General features: G+C 36.3%; 1 protein-coding gene across 1 annotated transcript in view; it reads right to left on the minus strand.

The window, feature by feature from the left end:
- Positions 1-21,757, minus strand: part of COL24A1 (collagen type XXIV alpha 1 chain) — a 333,553-nt gene that overhangs the window by 150,025 nt on the left and 161,771 nt on the right. The window contains exon 25 of the mRNA XM_036026370.1: positions 20,793-20,837. Within this exon, the coding sequence (XP_035882263.1) occupies positions 20,793-20,837 (45 nt within the window). The remainder of the gene's footprint in view (positions 1-20,792; positions 20,838-21,757) is intronic.

The following is a 21,757-nucleotide window of genomic DNA, read 5'->3' on the forward strand; positions in this document are numbered from 1 at the left end:
ACCAACTGAGTAATACTGGCCAGGATTACATGTTCAACTATTTTTAAAGATTTTATTTATTTATTATTAGAGAGAGGGGCAAGGAGGGAGAAAGAGAGGGAAAAAAACATTGATATGTGAGAGAAATATTGAACAGTTGCCTCTCACACTCCTCCAACTGGGAACCTGGCCCAAAGCCCAGGCATGTGCCCTGACAGGGAATTGAACCAGCATCCCTTCAGTCCACACGCCAGTACTCAATCCACTGAGCTACACCAGGTCATACACATTCAATTTTAGAGTGTTCAGATGCAAATTAGTATACGTGGAAATGATCATCATTTATTCATATTTTTGACCTATGGACCTCTAAATAAAAATATGAATGACATTTTTATTATGTTACTTCCTATTCATTCTTCTTCATTTCAAAGGAAAGGTTGAAATCTTTGATATTAATTGTATTAGCTATCTATTGCTATAGAACAAAAATCCACCAAAAGTTAATGGCTTAAAATAATAAATATTGCCCTGGCTGGTGTGACTCAGTTGGAGTATCGTCCCATAAACCAAAAGGTCTTGGGTTCGATTCCCAGTCAGAGCACATGGTTAGGTTACAGATTCTGCCCTCAGTCAGGGTGCATACAAGAGGCAACTAGTCGATATTTCTCTCACATCTATTTTTCTCCCTCTCTATCTTTCCCTCTCTCTCTAAAATCAATAAGCATGTCCTCGAGTGAAGATAAAAAATTAATAATGATTATCTCACAGTTTATGTGAGTCAGGAATTTGAAAACAGCTTAGGTGGGCAATTCTGGCTCAGATTCTCCTGAGGTTGTAATCAAGATTTGGTATGGGCTATAGTCATCTAAAAGCTTGAATGAGGCTAGAGAACACATTTCCAAGAAGGCTATTGGCTGGAGGCCTCAGATCCTCACCATGCAGGCCTCCACAGAGCCTAACTACATGGCAGCTGGGTCTTAAAGATTTTGTTAGCTAAAGCAGAAATTCAGAAGGCCAAAAGACAGCATAAGAAAACATTTGTTAGAACCAACAATTTTTTTTAAAAGTCAGTAAAAACTCTAAAATACTCTAGCTCTATTTTAAAGGTAATCACATCCTACTTATTCATGAAAGACTAATATAAAATTAGAATATTCCCAGTTAATACTAAAATGTTTTAAATATTTTATATAAAGTTTTAGACTTGATAATTATCTTAACTTGTTGTGTTGTAATGGTGGTTTAGAACTTCTCTATACTGTTTCAAATTTTCTTTTCAATATGAAAATAACTGCACTCACAGGATAAAGAATTTTAGGCCCCAAAGCTCTTTGATTTCATTTGAAAATACAATATACAAGGCTAAATCCCTACAATTTAGATCTGTGTCATTTTATAAACATATTAACATCAATGTTTGCATTAGTGTTATTGTGTTTACTCTGTTTAAAAATAAAAGAATTTTAGAAGATATCTTACCATAGTTAAAGGTAGTGTTAGTTTGTACAATGGGAAATTTCTGATATGTGACCATTTTCACCTTAAAAATAATACTTTTACATGGTTCAATCTAGTACAAACTTTTGAGCATAGGAGAAACAAGGTCAAACAGACTTGAGAAAAATGACAGTTCAAGCACTATATGGGAAAATTTAATCCCACATCTATTATTTGTTTCTCTACCTCAAGTTCTTGTATCTTCACACTTTGGTCCAAGAATATGATAATACAGACTGTTTTTTAGTCTAGACAAATAAAGTAGGGTATGTGGACAAGTGGAAAGAAAATGTACATAATCTATCTGGGTAAGAAAGGATTCCTCTTAAGATACGATGAATGTGAGATATCTATAAACATTCTAGTAGAATTATTTGTTATACATATGAATATGTAGGTCTAGAGCTAAGGAAAGACATTTATGAATCATCAGCAAATAGATGGTAGTTAAAGACCTAGAGATTAGATGATTCACCAAAGAGAGTATATAGCCTGAGGAAAAGTACAAGAACAAAAATATTTAGAGAGCAGGATGAAAAAAAGAAGTTGGTAATACATATACAGAAAGTGTACTGTCAAAAAGAGAATGTTGTTAATTTTCTTTAGGCCTTTTCATTTGAACAGAATTTTATGACTTCACAAGAATGAATGAACAATTTGTGTTGATTTGTGATACATCATTATTTCCAAATAGCCAACCAATGGATCACTTCATTCTTATTTTCCAATATAATCCGTAAACTAAGAATACATTCCTTTGACTCCATGACTTGCTGTAAGCTATTTTAGCTCATTGTGTTCATCCTTCACCATGTAGGCAGATGTGACTTTAAGTTCATTAGTCTGTATGCTCTGTAAAGCAAGGATGATGTGTTATATGATGCTGCATCCCTTTGTCTAGCATACTCCCTGGAATAGAAGGTATACTGCATGACTGAGCAAATAAATTAGAGCAGTAGTGATGAAAACAGAGATGAGCTGCCCACATTACCCGTTAAGAAAGATCTTACTGCCCCTGCAATTGACTCTTTCAAAGTTTAGGCTTCCGTAGAGAGGTGTACACCCAAAGGCTAATTATGGTGAGGGTAAAGAGGTTGGGTACAAAGGGTACTTTTGCCTAATGTGGGACTACTCTGATGGGTCACATGTGCCCCAGACCTCCCTAAAGTGTTGTTAAGGCTCATCTTCTCTAGTTGAGGGCAGAGAAAACTGAGCAAAAACTTAGGACTTTATAGTCAGAATGATCAGATAGGTTAAATTCCTAACCAAAACAAGCCTGTCTGCCAGGGTCAGGACCTTGGTTGAGAAACAAATGGGATTCTGACACTTGTGATGGGGAATCTGGACAGAGGTCCCTATAGATTTTGAACCACTACACTTTGAGCTCTAAGAGCTAATAGAAGTGGCCTACCCCTCCTTATTATGTGTGAATGCTCTCCCTTTGTTCGACCTCTTTCCTCTAAGAAAACGTGCCCCATTTAGGGTTTGTCCATAGCTCCTCTTTAGGCAACTGCACCAATAACCAGGGGTAAGTCATAGAATATTCCACCTGGGAACTTGCTGTGAATGATTCAGGAAGAGGAGCCTATTTTCCAAAGGAATGAAAGATATAGTTAATGTGTGCTGGTAGGAGCTGGAAGAGTTTGTGTTGGACCTGATTCTATAGGTAGTTTCAAGGAAGCCATAATATTATATAAAAATATAAGTGTAACTTAAAATTAGATATAAAAGAGTTTATTAATCTTGGAATGTTTTTACAAAGTACAGGATTTAACAACCTGAAGGACTTCAAGATATCATGCCAATGCCCACAGTAGGTCTGAGCTGTGAGTAAGCAGTTTTGTCCTTGGGCCATAAAGCCAGCACACTGTATGGTATTAGGCACATCGGTGGTGGGAAAGGAAGCCAGGCAGAGCTTCTGCCAAACCTTGATAGGAAGAACACACACAAGCTCTTTGGATTCTGGAGCAAGGCCATGCCATCTGTGGCAGGGAATTATGTGTTTTGACAAACAAATTCTAATGTGTTACCAGGGTCTAGTAGAGACTGGTAATGGGAGACCACCTAACAATGGGAGACAAAATGACCACGTATTGGGATCTATCTAACAAAATCTGAATTGCATTAGACAAGGTCAGGCAGCTCCAGTGCAATCTGGGATGAAACATAAGTGTGACAGAGGCATCAGTAAACTGAATGAATAATTACTACAGATCCCCAACCAGGACATCTTTTTCAACTGACACCTTTGGCTGCCGGGGGAATCCCTTATTACCAAATAATGGAGAAGAAAGAAGCCCAAACTTAGTTTGTGGACTGGTAGGCTTAGTGCTAAGGACAAATGTGTGTCACCTCAAAATTAGTATGCAGAAACTCTAATGTGATGGCATTTGAAAGTGAGGCCTTTGAGAGGTAATTAGGTCATGAAGAGGGAGCTCGAATGATGGGATTAGTGTCCTTTTAAAGCAGAGGGAGAGAAATAGCCTTTTCCTTCTCCACTGTGTTAGGGTACAGTGAGAAGGAAGCCATGTACAAACCAGGAAAAAAGCCCTTACAGGACACAGGCTATGTTGCTATGCCTTGATCTTAGACTTTCTGACTCCAGAAGTGTAAGAAATAAATGTTTACTACTGAAGTCACCCAGTCTGTGGCACTTCATTATAGCAGCCTGAACTGATTAAGACACATAGCATATAGGTACAAACTGAGAATAGATGGAAACTGACTATAAGGAGTGCCTTAAAAGACTGTGGCATTATCTTAGAATATATTGAATATATGTGACTCCTTCTCTTTAGGGCTGAAAAATGGACAAATTCAACTGTCTTACAGCAGATCTGCTGATTAAATTGTATTATTAAATATGAAAGAAAGTGCCAAGAAGACAGTTTTCTAATAGGCAGAGTTTCTGGCAGTCCTTGAGAACATCCACTTTGTGGGAAGAAGTGCCTTGAGGTTAGAATATGTTCAGATTAACGGGTATTTGTGAGTGGTCCAGCTGGTTGGTTAGGCCCATGAAAGAAAGAATACTATAAGACTGGGGATAATATCTGAGAAAGATACATATGTAAAGATTTTTGTATCAAATGTTAATGCCTACCAGAAATAAACAATAATGGAAGAGTACTTGGAAGGAGATAGAATGACTTAGAAAGTTGATACCAGCAAGTCTTGGGCACCAGTCCCCTCAGTGCTGGATGATGGGCATATGAATGAAAGGGACATGGTGGGAGAGATGGAAGGTATTCATGGGTTCCCATATACCAAGGCTAAATTAACTACTGCTGCCACTGAATATCTAACCTGTTAACAATAGAGAACCACACTGAGCCTGTGACATGCTGCCATTCTTCAGATGACTAACCAGCTACTTCAGGGCATTATCACTCCGGGCAAGTTCACTCTGGAAGGGCCCAAGATTTATTCTAGAAGACATGACATATCCTGTATAGCATGTGAGGGCTTACAGACTGTTAAATATACCATTCAGGATCTCCAAAATATTGTATCAGACCAGGAAACACATTTTACAGCAAATAAGATATGGAAGAGGGCCTATGTTCATGGGATCTAATAGATCACTTGGCTATACGATGCTTTCGACATGACAGAACATTGGAATGGTGGAGTTAAATTGCCGGTAAGAATGTGATCCTTAATGAGGATAGTGCACAATGTTATAGGTTGAAAAGTATATATACTGAGTCAAAGATATTTATATGGTACTGTGTCTCCCATAGGGAATATTCTTTGGTTTTGGAGCCAAGGGCTAGAAGCAGAATTGGTCATACCTACTATCACTCCTAATGTCTCCATGGGGGACCCTGTACTACCCATTCCCACAAAATTGAGCCCTGCATAATGTAGGTCTTCCTCCCCAAAGAGGACAAATTTTCACCAGGTGACATAGTAAGAATCCTATGGCTGCCACCCAGCACTTCAAGTGCCCTGTATCTAGGCACCAACAGGCAATGAAAAGAGTCATCCTCTTGGCACAGTTAATTCACACTGATCATCAGAAAGAAGAAGCCTGATATCATTTGTGTTCCTAAAACTAGCTGTAGAATTAAGTGCTATAATTTATAACACTAACTCCTAAGTTTTCCTCTGGAAAATGATCCACCAGAATCTTGGAGGAGCATCACCCTGAAAGGTTATAGAGAAGTGGGCCCAAATGACAGAAGAACTGAAGTGTGGTGAACACCACGATGGGTCACCTAGGTACTCCTTCAAAGAAGAATGTCTTGATCAAAGGTGTGCTCTTTGCAGGGTGGCCCATATACAACAACCACTTGGGTTAGAGTACTGAAACCCAGGTATTTAGCCCAGCACACATGGGATTAAGAGCTTCCTGTAGGGACTGTAGAGACTTAGTGGGTCTCCATCAATTTGACTTCTCCCAATCCCACTTTTCCTCTTTTCACAAGCGTTGCTTCCTATAATATCCTGTAGTAAAATGCCATCTCAGCAATCTTTTCCTCGAATATTCCAGCTGTGATTGCAGTTCTTCCCTCACTGTGGGTTTCTAACCCCTGAGGGCTGTGGAACCACTACAAAGTGTTGGTGAGCCCATATACGTGTGCTCTGAGTATTTTAAAAACATAGAAGCACAACAACTAACTACTTGTTGGTCTGTAAAAAACAATCTTTATTGTCAAAAAGATTGGCAATCACTAAGGTAGAGTATGTTTGAGCTAATAAACAAGGGAAGATTCCCTTTTTAACCAAAGTCCAAGATTCTGGAAAAACATGGGAAATTTCTACCTGTATTCAATGTTCTCTCATGTTTGGTGAACAGAGGCTATAGCTCTCATACTTAGTAGTGTAGTTACTGAGGCACACACCCTAAACTGACTTTTAATACTTGGAGAGTGAGTATTACCATCTTTAGGATAAATAGAATGTTTTATCCTGTTTTCTAAAAGAGAATAAATTGTTCTTTGCAGATACATGGTTTCTGGTGATTGGCTCCCAGGTCCAAAGTACAAGAAAATAGCATTTGGGATGTATCCAAAATTCAACCTGAGGGAGACTCTGAGATAGCATCTGGAGTGAGACATTCATTTCTTTCCCTTTGTACTGAGTTATTAATCTTTTCTCCATATGCTGGGGATGGAAGTTATTGGGGCCCACCAAAGACTGAGGATACTTTGGCAGGAAAAATTATAGCTTGCTATAATTTGTTTTACCAAATATTTGACTTACTTTACAAAATATTTTTTAAGCCTACTTCTGTTTGTTCAGTGAGGTTATTTTATATTATATGGCAAAAACTTTTCTATACCAGTACTTAGTGTGTAAGAAATTAAAATAAACCAAATGAGGAAACAATGGAGCATAGAGATTATGCTAAATCACAATTTACTGGAAATAGGATATAGATAGCTTTATTAGCTGGTTTTTTTCTGGAATAAGGCAGCAATGTAAGTAAATAAAAATGATTATTTTTCACCTGTATTATCTACTGAGTCTTTGAAACTAAGACTATGTCTAATTAGCCTTATTACTAATAATTTGAAGTTCCTGAAAATTAAAGATAAGCTATAAACACTGGACACTAACTATAGAAAAGAAAGTTACACAGAAAGCTTGTATTCACTGGCACTTTAAAAAAGTACAAAAGTACCATGAAATAAATTCATTTGTTCATTTAGTCAACAAACATTATTTGAGAATATAATACATGCTAGGTATTGATAAGTGATGTGGGATATTTTATATAGTCAGTTAAATTTGGAATACAGGCAAGCACTTCATTATTTTAGAGCTTCCAGATTGGACAACAGTTTATTTTGGCGTCACCTTCCTCCACTTCAGACTCTTGCCGTTTGGATACACGGGTTCCTAAAAGATGTAATGGAAAGGTCTGCTCAGTCTCCACACAGGGATTTGTGTCTCTGACATTTGCCTAGCAACTATTTGACTCTTATTCACTTGGACCATACAGATAGTCATAAAATAAGAGTTCAGAATAAAGTTTTGCTTTAGGAAGTTCTGGCAGTGATTACAAGAATATGCCTGGGATGTCTATTTAACAGATGCTTTTACTCATCCTTATGTTATGGGAAGTTTGAGGATAGTGAGGCAACTGGTGCTGTTCTCCGTGCATTAAATTGCCTGGCAACGTAGTTCACATATTCTGCTCTTTTGAATGATTCTCTTGGCAATAAATCAAAGATGATAAAGTGAATATTGGTAAGAGCTATCACCAATGTTTGTTAACTTCTTAGGTTATTATTTTTTTAAAAAAGTCAGTTGGATGAGAAATAAGAGAAATTCTCCTGCTATGGTACTTGTGTTGCAAAACATTTGAATCTCAAGCTCTTACTAGGAGTGTAACAACTAGCAGGATCATTCATAGAGGAGAATGCACATATATGTGTATAATCACAACACATTTCTCAATATAAAGCACCAAATTAGTTCTGTATTTATCTCATGCAGGCCTCATAGCTGTGAGTTTTTTATAGCCATCTGAAGACAAAATTAGTATCAGAAAAATCTACGGTCTGATGCCTCACAACAATCCCCACTTTCCACCAAATTTTCTGTACCTAAAAATGAGGAAAATCACAGCATGATGGTGGTGGATTACCAGTCTAAAGACATGAGCTCCAGTTCTCAAGCATGTCATAAAATAACTTTGGGTCTCATATTCCCAATATCAAAAGCAAGGAGGACGGACAAGATAATTCCTCTTATACTTTTTCACTCTAAAATTCTATAATTTAATCATAAGGAAAATGAAAAGCACTCAGGTACTTAAAATCTTTTGGGGCTTCTGGTGAAGATGGCAGAGTAGGTAAATATAGTACTCACATTCTCCCATAACCACATAAAAGTTACAACTGAACTACAGAACAACTATAAGTCAGAATAGCCTGAAATCCAGCTAAACAGATGTCCTATGACTGAGAATATAGGGAAGCCACAACAACAGTGGTAGGAGAGGCATAGACATGGAACTGGTTTGTCCCTTACCCACATATGGCAGTTAAGAATTGGGAGGAATATCTTGGCTTTAGAGGTCCCCCCGCTGAGGAGTGAGGGGTACCAGTCCCATACCAGACCCCTAGTCCAGGGTTTCAGTGCTGGGAAGGGAAGTCCCCATAGCTTCTGCTGTGAAAACCAGCAGGGATTGTAGCTGAGTGAGATGGAGGGCTTCTGAAGTCCCAGATGGTCCTCTTAAAGGGCCCACATACAGATTTACCATAAGCTCTGGAGAAGGGACAGAACCTGAAAAGAAGCCAGGGACATATGGGGAAGGAACTGAATTGTCTGGCATCAGGACATGGGTAGAAGGAGCAGCTTACTTTCAGACAGAAGTGCTGGAAGAGGCACCTGTTCCTCTGCTAAGCTCTGCCCCCAACAGAGCCAGCAGGGAGAGCTCCCTATTTGAGTCTCCATCAACTTACCTAACACTGTTAGCCCTGCCCTGGTGATTCCCTGAGATCCTGCCCCACTCAGCTTGTGAGCTCACCCAAGCCTGTTCCAGTGGCTTTTCCATACAAATGGCCTGTCTTGGCTCATGATGTGCACTTTTTAAAAGACTCTCCAATAGGCAACATTTGGCCTCAGCATTCCCCATACCTCTTGCTAAGTGGCCCCAAGCCTGGCACTAGAGACACTCATCTGCAGATCGCTTTGTAGCTCAAGCTGGGTGGCCCAAGGAGGGCAAAGGCAGTGGTTGACCTTTGCTTATACTTCCCTGGAGTCCTCAGAGCTAGCACACCTGCATCTGGTGTGGACAGAGTCAGACCACCACTCTGACCTGAGTACCACCCAACCACCTCCACAAGTGACAACCCAAAGGGCAGACTCGGTGAGCATCAGTACCCCACTAAAATTAGAAGCCAATTAGCTTGGGGGTGAATCCCTTCCATTAATGAGCCAACAGCAATTAAGACTCAACTACAATAGTCTTGGTCATGTAGCTCAGTTGTTTAGAGTGCCACCTGATACACCTAGGTTGGGGGTTCAGTCTCTGGTCAGGGCACATACAAGAATCAACCCATGAATACATAAATAAGTGGAACAACAAATCAATGTTTTTTCCTCTCTCTCTCTTTAACACCAATTAAAAGACTCAACTACAACAGGAAGGGGCACACAGACCACGGTGCGGGGTGCAGGAGTGGGGTAGTTGGGTGCAACTGGAATGACCAAATCAGGTGACTGGGGAGTCTGCACTGCTGGGCCCTTTAATATACCTACTATATAAAGCCACTCTGCCAAGACTGGGAGATGTAGCAGCTCTACCTAATACCTAGTAACAAAATGATAAGACAAAGAAACATGGCCCAAATGAAAGAAGAGAACAAAAGCTCAGAAGCAATTTACCATGCAGAGTTCAAAATACTGGTTTAAGGCTGCTCAATGAATTTAGAGGAAAAGTAGAGGAACTTAATGGGAACCTCAAAAAAGAGATAGGAAACATAAAAATGTAGATAGAAAACATTAAAAAGCACTAGTCATAAATGACAAATACACTATGTGAAATAAAGAATACATTATAGGGAATCAACAGTAGAGTAGATGAAACAGAAGATCAAGCCAGCAATTTATAAGATAAGAAAGTACAAATCACCCTATCAGAACAGCCACAAAATAAAAATAAAAAAAAGGAAGACAGTATAAGGAGCCTTTGTGACAACTTCAAGTGTACCAACATTCACATCATATGGCTTCCAGAAGAAGAAAGAGAAAGGAACTGAAAACCTATTTGAAAAAATGACAGAAAGCTTCCTTAACATGGTTAAAGAAATAGACATACAAGTCCAGGAAGTGCAGAGAATCTCAAACAAGATGAACCCAAAGTGGCCCACATTAAGACATATCATAATTAAAATGGTAAAGGTTAAAGGCAAAGAGAGAATCTTTAAAATAGCAAGAGAAAAGTATTTAATTACCTACAAGGGATCTCCCATTAGAATGCCAGCTGATTCCTCAATGGAAACTCTGCAGGCCAGAAGAGATTGGTATAAAATATTCAAAGTAATAAAAAGCAAGGACCTACAACCAAGATTACTCTACTCAGAAAAGTTAGCATTTAGAATTGAAGGGCAGAGAAAGAGCTTCCCAGACAAGAAAAAAATTAAAGGAGTTCATCACCACCAAACTAGTATTATAAGAAATGTTAAAGGGACTTCTTTAAGAAGAGGAAAAAAGATAAAAAATATAATAATAAAATGGCAATAAATATATAGCTACCAACAATTACTATAAATGCAAATGATTAAATGTTTCAATGAAAAGACATAGGGTTCTGGCTGCATGGATAGCAAAACAAGATCCTTATATCTGCTGTTTGCAAGATACTCAGTTCAGATCAAAAGATACAGACAGAAAGTAAAAGGATGGACAAAGTTATTTCATGAAAATGAAAACAAACAAAAAAATTTTGAGGTAATCATTTTTATACCAGACAAAACATACTTTAAAACAAAGGCTATAACAAGTTACAACAAAGAACCCAGAAAATCCATTCTACTTCTGGATAAGAAAATGAGAACACTAACTCAAAAAGACATATATATCTGTATATATATATTTTTAAAGATTTTATTTATTTATTTTTTAGAGAGGGAAGGGAGAAAGAGATAGAGCTAGAGATAGAGATAGATATATAGAGAGAGAAAAACATGAATGTGCAGTTGCTGGGGGCCATGGCCTGCAACCTAGGCATATGCCTTGACTGGTAATCAAACCTGCAATGCCTGGTTCACAGCCCGCACTCAATCCACTGAGCTACGCCAGCCAGCCTATATCTGTATATTCATTGCAACATTATTTACAATAGCCAGCCTGTAAATGATGGCTGAGCCAACATGAAAGCAACCTAAGTGTTCATCACTAGATGAATGAATAAATAAATGGTGCATATGTACAGGGGAATATGACTTAGCCATAAAAAAGAATGAAATCTTTCCATTTGCAACAACATGGATGGACCTAGAGGGTATTGTGCTGAGTGAAATAGGTCAGACAGAGAAAGACAAATGTCATATGATTTCATTTATATGTGGAATCTTAAAAATAAAATAAACATACAAGCAGAACAGGAAAAAACTCTTAAGATACAGAGAACATTTGACAGTTGCCAGAAGGAACAGGGACTGAAAGGATGAGTGGAAAAGGCAAAGGGATTGAGAAGTACAAATTGGTAATTATAAAAATAGTCACAGGGATGTAAAGTACACCATAGGGAATATAGTCAATACTATTTTAATAACTATGAATGATATCAAATGGGTACTAAGATTTTTCAGCATGATCACTTTGTAAGTTATATAAATTTCTAATCACAGTTTCAGGGATGCACACCTGAAACTAATATAACATTCTACTTCAACTGTCATTGAGAAATTTAAAAAATTATTTAAAAATAGAATCTTTTGAACAGGTAAAATCTTAGGGATAACTGCCTTCCAATCCCAGCTCCACTCTTTCACCATCTCACCTGGACAAGTCCCTTAACTTCTCTGAAACCTAAGTTCCCTGTGCATAACAGAAATAATTTTCAGGGTTGAACATTTTTTTAAAAACTGGAATATCTTTATTTCATAGTGAGGAAGGTGTATCTAGCATTCTGGATATTCAGTATCACTAAACAAACTACTTACTGACAACATCTACAGGAGGCAGCATTTGTGACCTCTCACAGAACTTACTTCACTGCTTTCTTTAATCTCATTGTTTAATTTAAAAACATCTTCTAAACCAGTGTGAGCACTTTGAGAGGCTGTGTTCTGTTCATCTTGATGTTCATCTCAATGTCCATCTCATCACCTAGCACCTTACTTGGCACATAGCAGGTGCTCAGTGAATATCTGTATATTAACGCAGAGCACAAATTGGGTGTGGATTCTTAGTTAAAATTTTGAAATTGTGGAAGTTCCCAGTTTCCTTACACATAGAAATGTGATGATTGTTATATGTCTGGCATAAGTTTTGATAACATAAGGAAGGAAAAGGGAGATTAGAGAGTGAGAAGAATGTTTTCAAGTGACTGCCTTTATTCTCTCCGTTGGCAATGACAAACCCCCTAAACTTCTCTGCCAACTGGTTGGACTATGATTCTTTACAAGAGCATTTGATTAACATGTAGGACATTTTTAGGGCTCAAGTGTAGGAGAGCATCTTTAAGATATGCTGAAGAAAAACCTGGAAAGCTCCCCTAAAAGGTGAAGATATTTCCCAGGATGAAATCACACTGGGTCACATTTTTCATTTCCTTTTGCTTTGTGATCTCTTATGTTGTTTTTTTTCCTGCTAGTTCTGAGTATCTATCTTAGATAGCTTTGGCTTCACTAAGTGATTGATCTATTCTTGGCTTCATTTTAGGCCTTCCAAACTGTGTACAATGTTGCCCACTAATTTTCTAGTATTGACTTTCAGGGACCTTTGGTTTAGGTTTTGCTATACTGTAGAATATCTAGGTAAGTTAGTAGTACTTTACAGGTAGCAAACTTCCTCTGGGCAGAGAACAGGTTCTTGAGATACACTACTCAAGATAATCATAAAAGCACTGTGCTAAAAATACTGAAGCTTAATCATGCCCTCACTGCCTGTTTGGGAAAGTGGAACGATTTCACAAAAATTCCATGTGAGTTCGTAGGTTCCTTATACTGTTGACTTTCTCTAAGGAGGTTAGCAAAATGGCCCTGTACCCCATCATGTTGGTAATATCATCTTCCCCATTACTTAACTGGGTGCATGTGCAAATGTGGTTGGCCTGTATAACTATACAGATTCTCTTTACACAGCAGTGTGAAACTTTCATGCCAGAGCGCCAGCAAATAATCTGGTTTATGCTGAACACCTGCATTAGTTCTGGAAGACTGGAATTTTGGTATGCACTAGGCAGAGATCTAGGATTAGAATTCAAATCTAACAACCCAAATGAAAAATGGGCAAAAGACCTGAACAGACACCTCTCCAAAGAGGACATACAGAAAGCCCAGAGACATAAAAAGATACTCAGCATCACTAGCCATTAGAGAGATGCAAATTTAAACCACAATGAGATACCACGTCACACCAGTCAGAATGGCCATCATAAACAAATCAACAAACAACAAGTGTTGGAGAGGATGTGGAGAAAGGGAACCCTAGTGCACTTTTGGTGGGAATGCAGACTGGTGAAGCCATGGTGGAGAACTGTATGGAATTTCCTCAGAAAACTAAAAATGGAACTGCCTTTTGATGCAGCAATTACACTGCTAGGATTATTATATCCTAAGAACCCTGAAACACCAATCCAAAAGAACATATGTACCCCAATGTTCATAGCAGCACAATTTATAATAGTCAAGTACTAGAAGCAACCTAAGTGACCATCAATAAATGAATGGATTAAAAAACTATGAATTTCACTCTGAAATTTACACAATGGAATTCTACACAGAAGAAAGAAAGAAGGAGTTCCTACCCTTTGTGACAAGCATGGATGGATCTGGAAAGCATTATGCTAAGTGAAATAAAACAGGCAGTGAAAGACAAATACCACATGATCTCACCTTTAAGTGGAACCTAATCAACAAAACAAACAAGCAAGCAAAATAAAACCAGAAACATTGAAATTAAGAACAAATTGACAGTAACCAGAGAGGAGGTGGAAGGGGATAATAGAGGAAAAGGGGGAACAGTTTTTGGGAACAACTATAAAGGACACACAGACAAAACCAAGGTGGGGTGGGATCAGGGGAAGGGGTGGGGATGGAGGAGGTTGGGGGGGAGTGGTGGGGGAATATGCACACAACTGTACTTGAACAACAATAAAATAAATAAAAATTATTATTGAATGTAAGGGATATACATTCAATAATAAATAAATAAATAAATAAATAAAAACAACATTTCCTAGAAATTTGCTGATTCAGTTTTCTTAGAGAAATCTCTTGTGTTTGAGATTTAAACTATTAGCATCTCATTTATAAAGTAATAGTTAACCATAGAGTTACCTGCACCAGGTTTTCAGAGAACGGTGGGTTTTAGAAGAATTGTCTTGTTTAATTCACTTCACTTCAATTTACCGGGAATTTTAGTGTCACATTACTTCTCTGTTCACATCCTATGATATGTCCACATACTTTCTGTGCCATTCCCTTTGATTTCAATGATTTACACTTCTAATTTTCTACACCTTCATAGACCTAATACTATTGTGAAATTAATTCACTGTGGCTTCTTAATCAAACAAGTGATGCTATTTATACATTACAAAGATGATGCATGTCAAATACATAACCTAAAGCATAATAACTTTAACACATCCATATTTTTTGAGACACCTCTCAAACCACAGTGTGGTATATGGGGCCCCCACATCTCAAATTTCATATAGTAATAACAGGATGATATATATTCATTAGAAGGACAACTGGACATCTTCACATCACTGATAAGGAGAAGCAGGTTCACAAGGAGCAGTTAGCGATAACTGCTTTTCAATCCCAGCTCCGCTCTTTCACTATCTCACCTGGACAAGTCCCTTAAGTTCTCTGAAACCTAAGTTTCCTGTGCATAAAATAGAAATAATTTTTATTTCCCAGGGTCTTTGTGAGGATTAAATGATATGATATATGCACAGTATCTGGCATATCACATATTTTCAATAAATAGTAGCTGTTTTTATCATATTCGGATAAATATCCTCATGATGGATATATCATGAATATACATTTAGTATAACCTTCCATTCTCTGAAAAAAATTACCACTCCCTGCTGTGTAGGAGATATACAACAGCTTTGTGCTACAGGTATGTGCAACTTGAAAGCAGGAAGGGGTAGATGACAGTTTTAAAGATAAATGCAGAGACTAGGCCTTATGTAGGGGCAGTTGATAGTGCTTTACATTGTTTTTTCTGTTTGGCTAAATGGTGACATCAACTTCTGAGACTTTTTCTCAAGGAAATATGAGTCATTTTTTATAATTTAGACAGGTCCATCAAAGCTAGCATTCTCTTCTTAATGAAAGTAAAAATGAAACTCATTAAATAAAATCAATGTGTACTGATTATTATATCTGATAATAATGTCATGTAATACCACAGAACAGCAAAACTAACTACTGTATCAAATGAGGTTTTTTATGTTGAGCACTTCTAAAATGTAGTCTTCCTACATTTTACATAGATGTAGATACTTCAAATGTTTCCTGATTCCATTATAAATACATTAAATTTTGTTTCACTACTTCCCAGAAACTAAAAATAGTCAACAATATTTTAAAATTTAGTTGTCAGGTTGGCCTAAGAGATTACAAAGTGAAGTTTTATTTTGCCCTTTCCAGAATCTTTCTAACCATTGGTTTCCAAAGGTGTACTTCCTGGTTCCATTTAAAGACAGGACAAACTGTCTTGCTACATGAGGTGATACAGAGAAAAAAACCTTGGAACTGGAAGTAGAAAATTCAAACTTGAAACCCAGATCTACTGTTTACTACCTGTATGAATGTGAACAATCACATAAATTCAATAAATTTTAGTTTCCTCACTTACAGAATGGCCATAAGGCTTACTTTACAAGTATTGTTTCCAGATTTAAAAAGATAAAAGGTCACCAATGAATAGATTTCTTTCTTTCTTTTTTTAATTTCCTCCTCTGACTCCACCTTTGTTTGGTCTTGAATAAATTGGTTATAAACCAGCTTAGAATCAGCCATTGGAATCTCTATAATTTTAAAGGTTTTTTCATGGGAAGTGGAGTACCTGATTTTGAGGATTATCCATGGCCTGTCCTCTTCTTCTTCCTTTCTGTTCATCAGTCATTTACTTTACAATAGCACATCAGAGGGCAGACAGAAAAACAGAGAGGACACAGTAGGTTGCTTATGAAATCTTGCTAAATTGATAAATGAAGGAATAAGTGAAGTGAAATCAAATAGCTGGGTATTTTAAGAGATAAATCAATGTGGCCAGACTATAAGATAACATAAGAATCTTTTTAAGTGGGCACAACAGTGGCAGCTGAAATTTAATGCAGTCAAGGTCACGTAATGAAAAAACATTTCCAAATTTTATCATTAAAATAACAGACCAGAAAAGAATCCTGAGTGTGACTGACCACTGATTATTTCCCAAAGACATCCTAGCTGACTGCTATGGGAAAAAAAACTTGTATGGTTTTGAGTATCAACAATAAAGAAAATATAACAGACGTTACCATCCTGCTCATGGAGGAGGCTGTGGAGCCATTGAATCTAAAATATTTAGTCTAGTTCTGTTTGCTCCAACTCCAGAAAGACTTAATGAAACTGGAGGATAGCCAGAGGGAAGAAGCCAAATCAGCAGGCGAGAGGAAGATTAGATATATTAAAATTCTCAGAAAAGAGCCATGGATTCTTAGGCATCATATATACCAATTCTTTATGCTTTCATAATATTCCTGACAATTTATAAGTAGTTTAGTTATCAAAGGCCTATTAAATGCCATAAACTTACTGGAATCCTTTCATTTTTGAAACCTATGTCCAAAATGATTACCTTAAATATGTCTCAATATATCCACTTGTCTTGTGTCCATTGTCGTCACCCTGGCCCAAATCATCTTTCTCTTATTTAGACTACAGCAATGTCACCCTACCGGGATACCCTCTCCTACTTCTGCTCCTCACAACCATGTACCAACTTCCCAATCCCTTGTAACTAAAGTGATCTTCAAACACCAATTAAATCATGTAATTGGCTTATTTAGAATACTTCAATGATTTTCCATCAACTTTAGGATCAAGTCCAAAGTAATAAACTTGGCCCTCAATGATTTGACTCCTGCCTCCTTCACTCGTATCACCTCATGTTGTTTTTCCCTTGGCTCATCAAAGTCTGCCCCCGCTGGCTTTCTTTAAGTTCCTCAAAACAGCTAAATGCTTGTCCACTTAGGCCAATCACATATAACAATAACCAAAACCACCAACACAGCTAACAGTTATGAAGGTTTTACTATATAACTGGCTCTAAGTGCTTTAAATGCATTTTCATGTTCAAGCTTCATAGGAAACTCTATAAAGTACTAATTATTTTCATCTTCTTACTATTGAGAAAAAGTATTTAGGGAAATTAAGTTTTTTTTTTTAAATGGTAAGTGGCAAAGGAGAGAAGTATATTATATTGCACCTTCCAGGAATGTTCTTTCTCCTCACTCTTCCCTCGCTAATTCATACCATTCTTTATGGTTGCAACTTGTTATGTCATTTCTTCAAAACAGTCTTTTTTCCTCTCCTGATCCAAGTTTGGTACCCTTGTCAGAGTCCTTTAAACTTTTCTTCTATAATATGTATCACAGTTTAAAATTATATATTTCTTTTTGTGATTATTTAATGTCTGCCAAACCTCTAATAGACTCACTCCATAAGTCTCAGGGAGGCAGGGACCATGTGTTCAAAATGTGTCTGAATACAGGTATAAACATCTGCTGAACAAATGATTGAGGAAAGCAATCTAAACCTCCTAATAATGAGATGCTGAATCACTCTATGGGAATGTCTGTTTAAGTGCTAGACATTCCTTTAAAATGTTCTTGCCTATGATAAAAGTTGTTCTTTTAATGTCTGTCTACTAATCCTAATTCTGGTTTCTTGACCAATACTGAAAAACTACATTATTTTTTCTTGTATAGCTCTTTAAATATTTTTAGCCTAGAAAGTTAAAGACAAAGAGAGGCCTAGCAATTAAGGTGGGATAATTCCAGTTTATTTGTAAAATAAAAAGAGAGAAAAGAAAAAAAAAGAAATAAAAAGAATGCTAGGGTTAAGAAGATAAGGGATATATCTTTTGAAATCAGAGACTTATTTAAGGGTCACTTACAGAAATTAATTATTCATCTATAGTAAATAAATCTAAGGGGTATCCAGACATGAAATATATTTGGGACTGCTGTACTTGGCATGCTCTACCACAAACTGGTTTATAATTTGTATAAGTCCAGAAAGAAACAAATAAAACAGTAGAAGGTCCAGTTAAAGGTGATTAAATGCCTATACAGAAAGACTGGGGAAAGTTAAATCTAGCTATATAATTATGATTTAGCTTAGATATCCCCAAAATTATAAGACTGATTTTATGAAGTACAACCATATCTTCCAATATCTTCAGAGTTTTGTATTAACAGAACTCTGGAATAGATGAACTATATTTCTAAGAATTTAAAATTAATAAGATAAAACACAAACTGGTAATTACTAGATCCAAAAATATTCTCTAGGCATTTTATATATTTTAATTAACTAAATATAGTCACTGAAGATTTTTAAAAGCCTTTGTCTTCCATCCTTAAACAGAAAGATGAAATCTCAAACTTTTAAAGTTCCTTTTGTTGGAAAGTTTATCTGATGCTCAAAACCTTTCTGCAACATCTAGGCCAAGTGGCTGTTCAACTAACATTAAAATATCCACTCTTACATTAACTGACTCGACAGGGGCCATTTCACAATGCATATGTGTATCAAATTATCACCTACACTTTAAATATCATATGACATTATTTGTCAAATATACCTCAGTAAAACTAGGGGGACATCCCCAGCATGGTATAATGCTTTGGATTTTGAGTGTGGAGCTCTGGGTTTACTTCTCAGTTCTGCAATGTATTAGTTATGTAACTTTGAACAGGTTACTGAGTGTGCTTCCATTTCCTCATTTCAAAGGCTGTAATAATAAAATGTGTCTTTTCAAATTATTTGAGAATTAAGTGAAATGCCATTATATGAAACATCACTTGACATTATGCCTGGCACATAGCAAATGATCAATGTTAATTTCTCTCCACGAACATAAATCCACTGCCTGCCTAGACAGCCTAGTTCTCCTTTGGACAGCACCGGCAGTAGGTTCTAATACGGTGTCAAACTAGAGCAACACTATTAAGTACATGACACTTAGAAGTTGTGCTTCATTGGTATTTTAACTTTAGCTATTAATTCTAGTTTATATATATTTCTTAAGCAATTTTTCACTCTAAAATGGCAAAGTTTAATTTCTTTTAGTGGCCTTAGAGAAATATGAGTTATAATCATATTTGATGAGAAGTCTTATATAATCTAATTGATGTAAATACTCCACTGAAATTTTCCTTTTCAGTTTAAACAAAAACAAAAGCAAAAAGATTACCTTCAGTTATTCAGAATTAATTGGTATGGCTACAGTCTTTTAAGGACTGGGGGGAAAAGGTAGAAAGCTATACTTAAACAACAATAAAAATGTTAAAATGTAAAAATAAATAAAAATTTTAAACAGAGAGTAAATGGGCCCTGGCCAGTATGGCTCAGTTGGTTGGAGCATCATCCCATAGACCAAAGGGTTCTGGATTTGATCCCCAGTCAGGGCACATACCCAGGTTTTGGATTTGATCCCTGGTCAGGGCACATAGAAGAAGGCGACCAATCAATATTTCTCTCTCACATCCATGTTTTTTTCTCTCTCTCAAAAGCAATTGAAACAAAATGTCCTTGGGTGATGGTTAAAAAAAAAAAAAGAGTAAATGGATTAGCTCCCTATTTTTATTAATAATTAATGACAAAACTAAGCATATCAGAAATGTATTGCTATTTTTCTATAACACAAGAAAATATGATTATTTAATTACTTAAGCTTATAAAACAATTTTTTAAAATTTTATTTTTATGTAAGTCATAAGATAGGTTATAGGAAACTGAATTTGCTCATTTAACCTATTAAATGATATCTCTTGCTTTCTGACAACCCAGTGCATTATGTACATAAATTCATTTGAATTAATTTAACATAACACTTTATATATGTTGTATAGGTTCATTTGCTAAGAGAATATTTTAGCTACCTTTACCCATTGTAGAAAATAAAATTAGTTGTAATATGAAACCTCCTACTTCTGTAGTAATATAAATTTTAAAAAGTCAAAACTTTTTGAGGAAATTATAATATTTAATTCATTACCTCTTGATTTATTCCACCTTTCAAATCTAAAGAAAGGCATCTTCAAACTACTAAACTATTCATATGGTTTGATAACTTATAACATTTATTAATGACAAATGTTAATGTTTAATTTAGATTGAAATATGATCAGAACTGAAAATAGAGACCAAATATTAGAAACAAGAATACTCTTGAAATCATAAATATAATTTATATTTAGATAAAAATATTAGTAATTATGTTTTCCCTCATTACTCTTTTGTAAATATAATGGGTTTTATTTGTCACATCACAAGTGAGTTTAAATTTGTTGTGGGTAGGAATTTGTTCTGAATTTTATAAATACTGATCATGCCTAACATGATTCCTAAAAATGCTTACAGCCAATTAAAATATAAAAGAGCATAAAATAAACTCACTGTTTCACCAATCTTTCCAATGTTTCCTTGATCTCCTACTTCTCCCTGTTAGTAAAGAACACAAAGTTGCAAAAACAATTATTTTTTGAACAAGATTATTCAAGACATTGCTTAGGTTTTCATTTTTAATGTAATTATCTAGTTATAACCTAGAAAAAGGAAAAGGAAATCTCAGTTATTCAAAACTAGGTTGACAGTTCACTAGACAGCTTTTTTTTTTATCAAATATGGTCTTTCCTCTATTTTCATTCAAACATTAATAACATTTTCTTAAATTACATTCTGTTAAGGACTTAATCACTTTTAAAACACCTCTACAAATACAATTTAAAAATAAAATATTTATTGAGATGTACTCTGCAAAAGGCAGGTGGTAGGTACTATGGAAGATACTAAGAATACAAATAAAGCCCTTGCCCATAGGGACATGCTATTTGCTTCAGGGAACAAGGTATTCACAATGCGGGGCTGAGCAGAGTACATGCACAGGTGAGTAGTAAAGAAGAGCACAGGGGCAGGCACCCTGGGTGCTGGTGCAGCCAGAGATGTTCACTGGAGAAGTAAGGTCACGTTCATATCCATGGGTCACAGTCCCTAAAGCTCTGAAAACCCAAAGGTTTTCACAAATCATTGGGAAATGTGTCCTAACCTGAATTTATTTGACAGCAATGATTTAGCTGATCTGAGTGAGGTTATTTATAGTCTTGATTTATTTTGATAATCTGAATATGCTCACATTGTACCACAGAAATATTAATCTGTCTAATTATGGTGGTGGTCCCATAGCCTATTTGGGCATGTGGGTAAAATACAGTGTAAAGACAATATTACCTTTTGAAAACAGAAATGTTAATAATTTCAAATACTGAAGTATGAAAGGACATTTGAATTGGCCCTGAAGAATGAGTAATATTTACACTGGTGATGAGAAAGGGCATTTTGGGTGGTGAGAAACAGCATAAACA

Source organism: Phyllostomus discolor, chromosome 5 (assembly GCF_004126475.2).
Source record: "Phyllostomus discolor isolate MPI-MPIP mPhyDis1 chromosome 5, mPhyDis1.pri.v3, whole genome shotgun sequence".
Classification (NCBI taxonomy): domain Eukaryota; kingdom Metazoa; phylum Chordata; class Mammalia; order Chiroptera; family Phyllostomidae; genus Phyllostomus; species Phyllostomus discolor.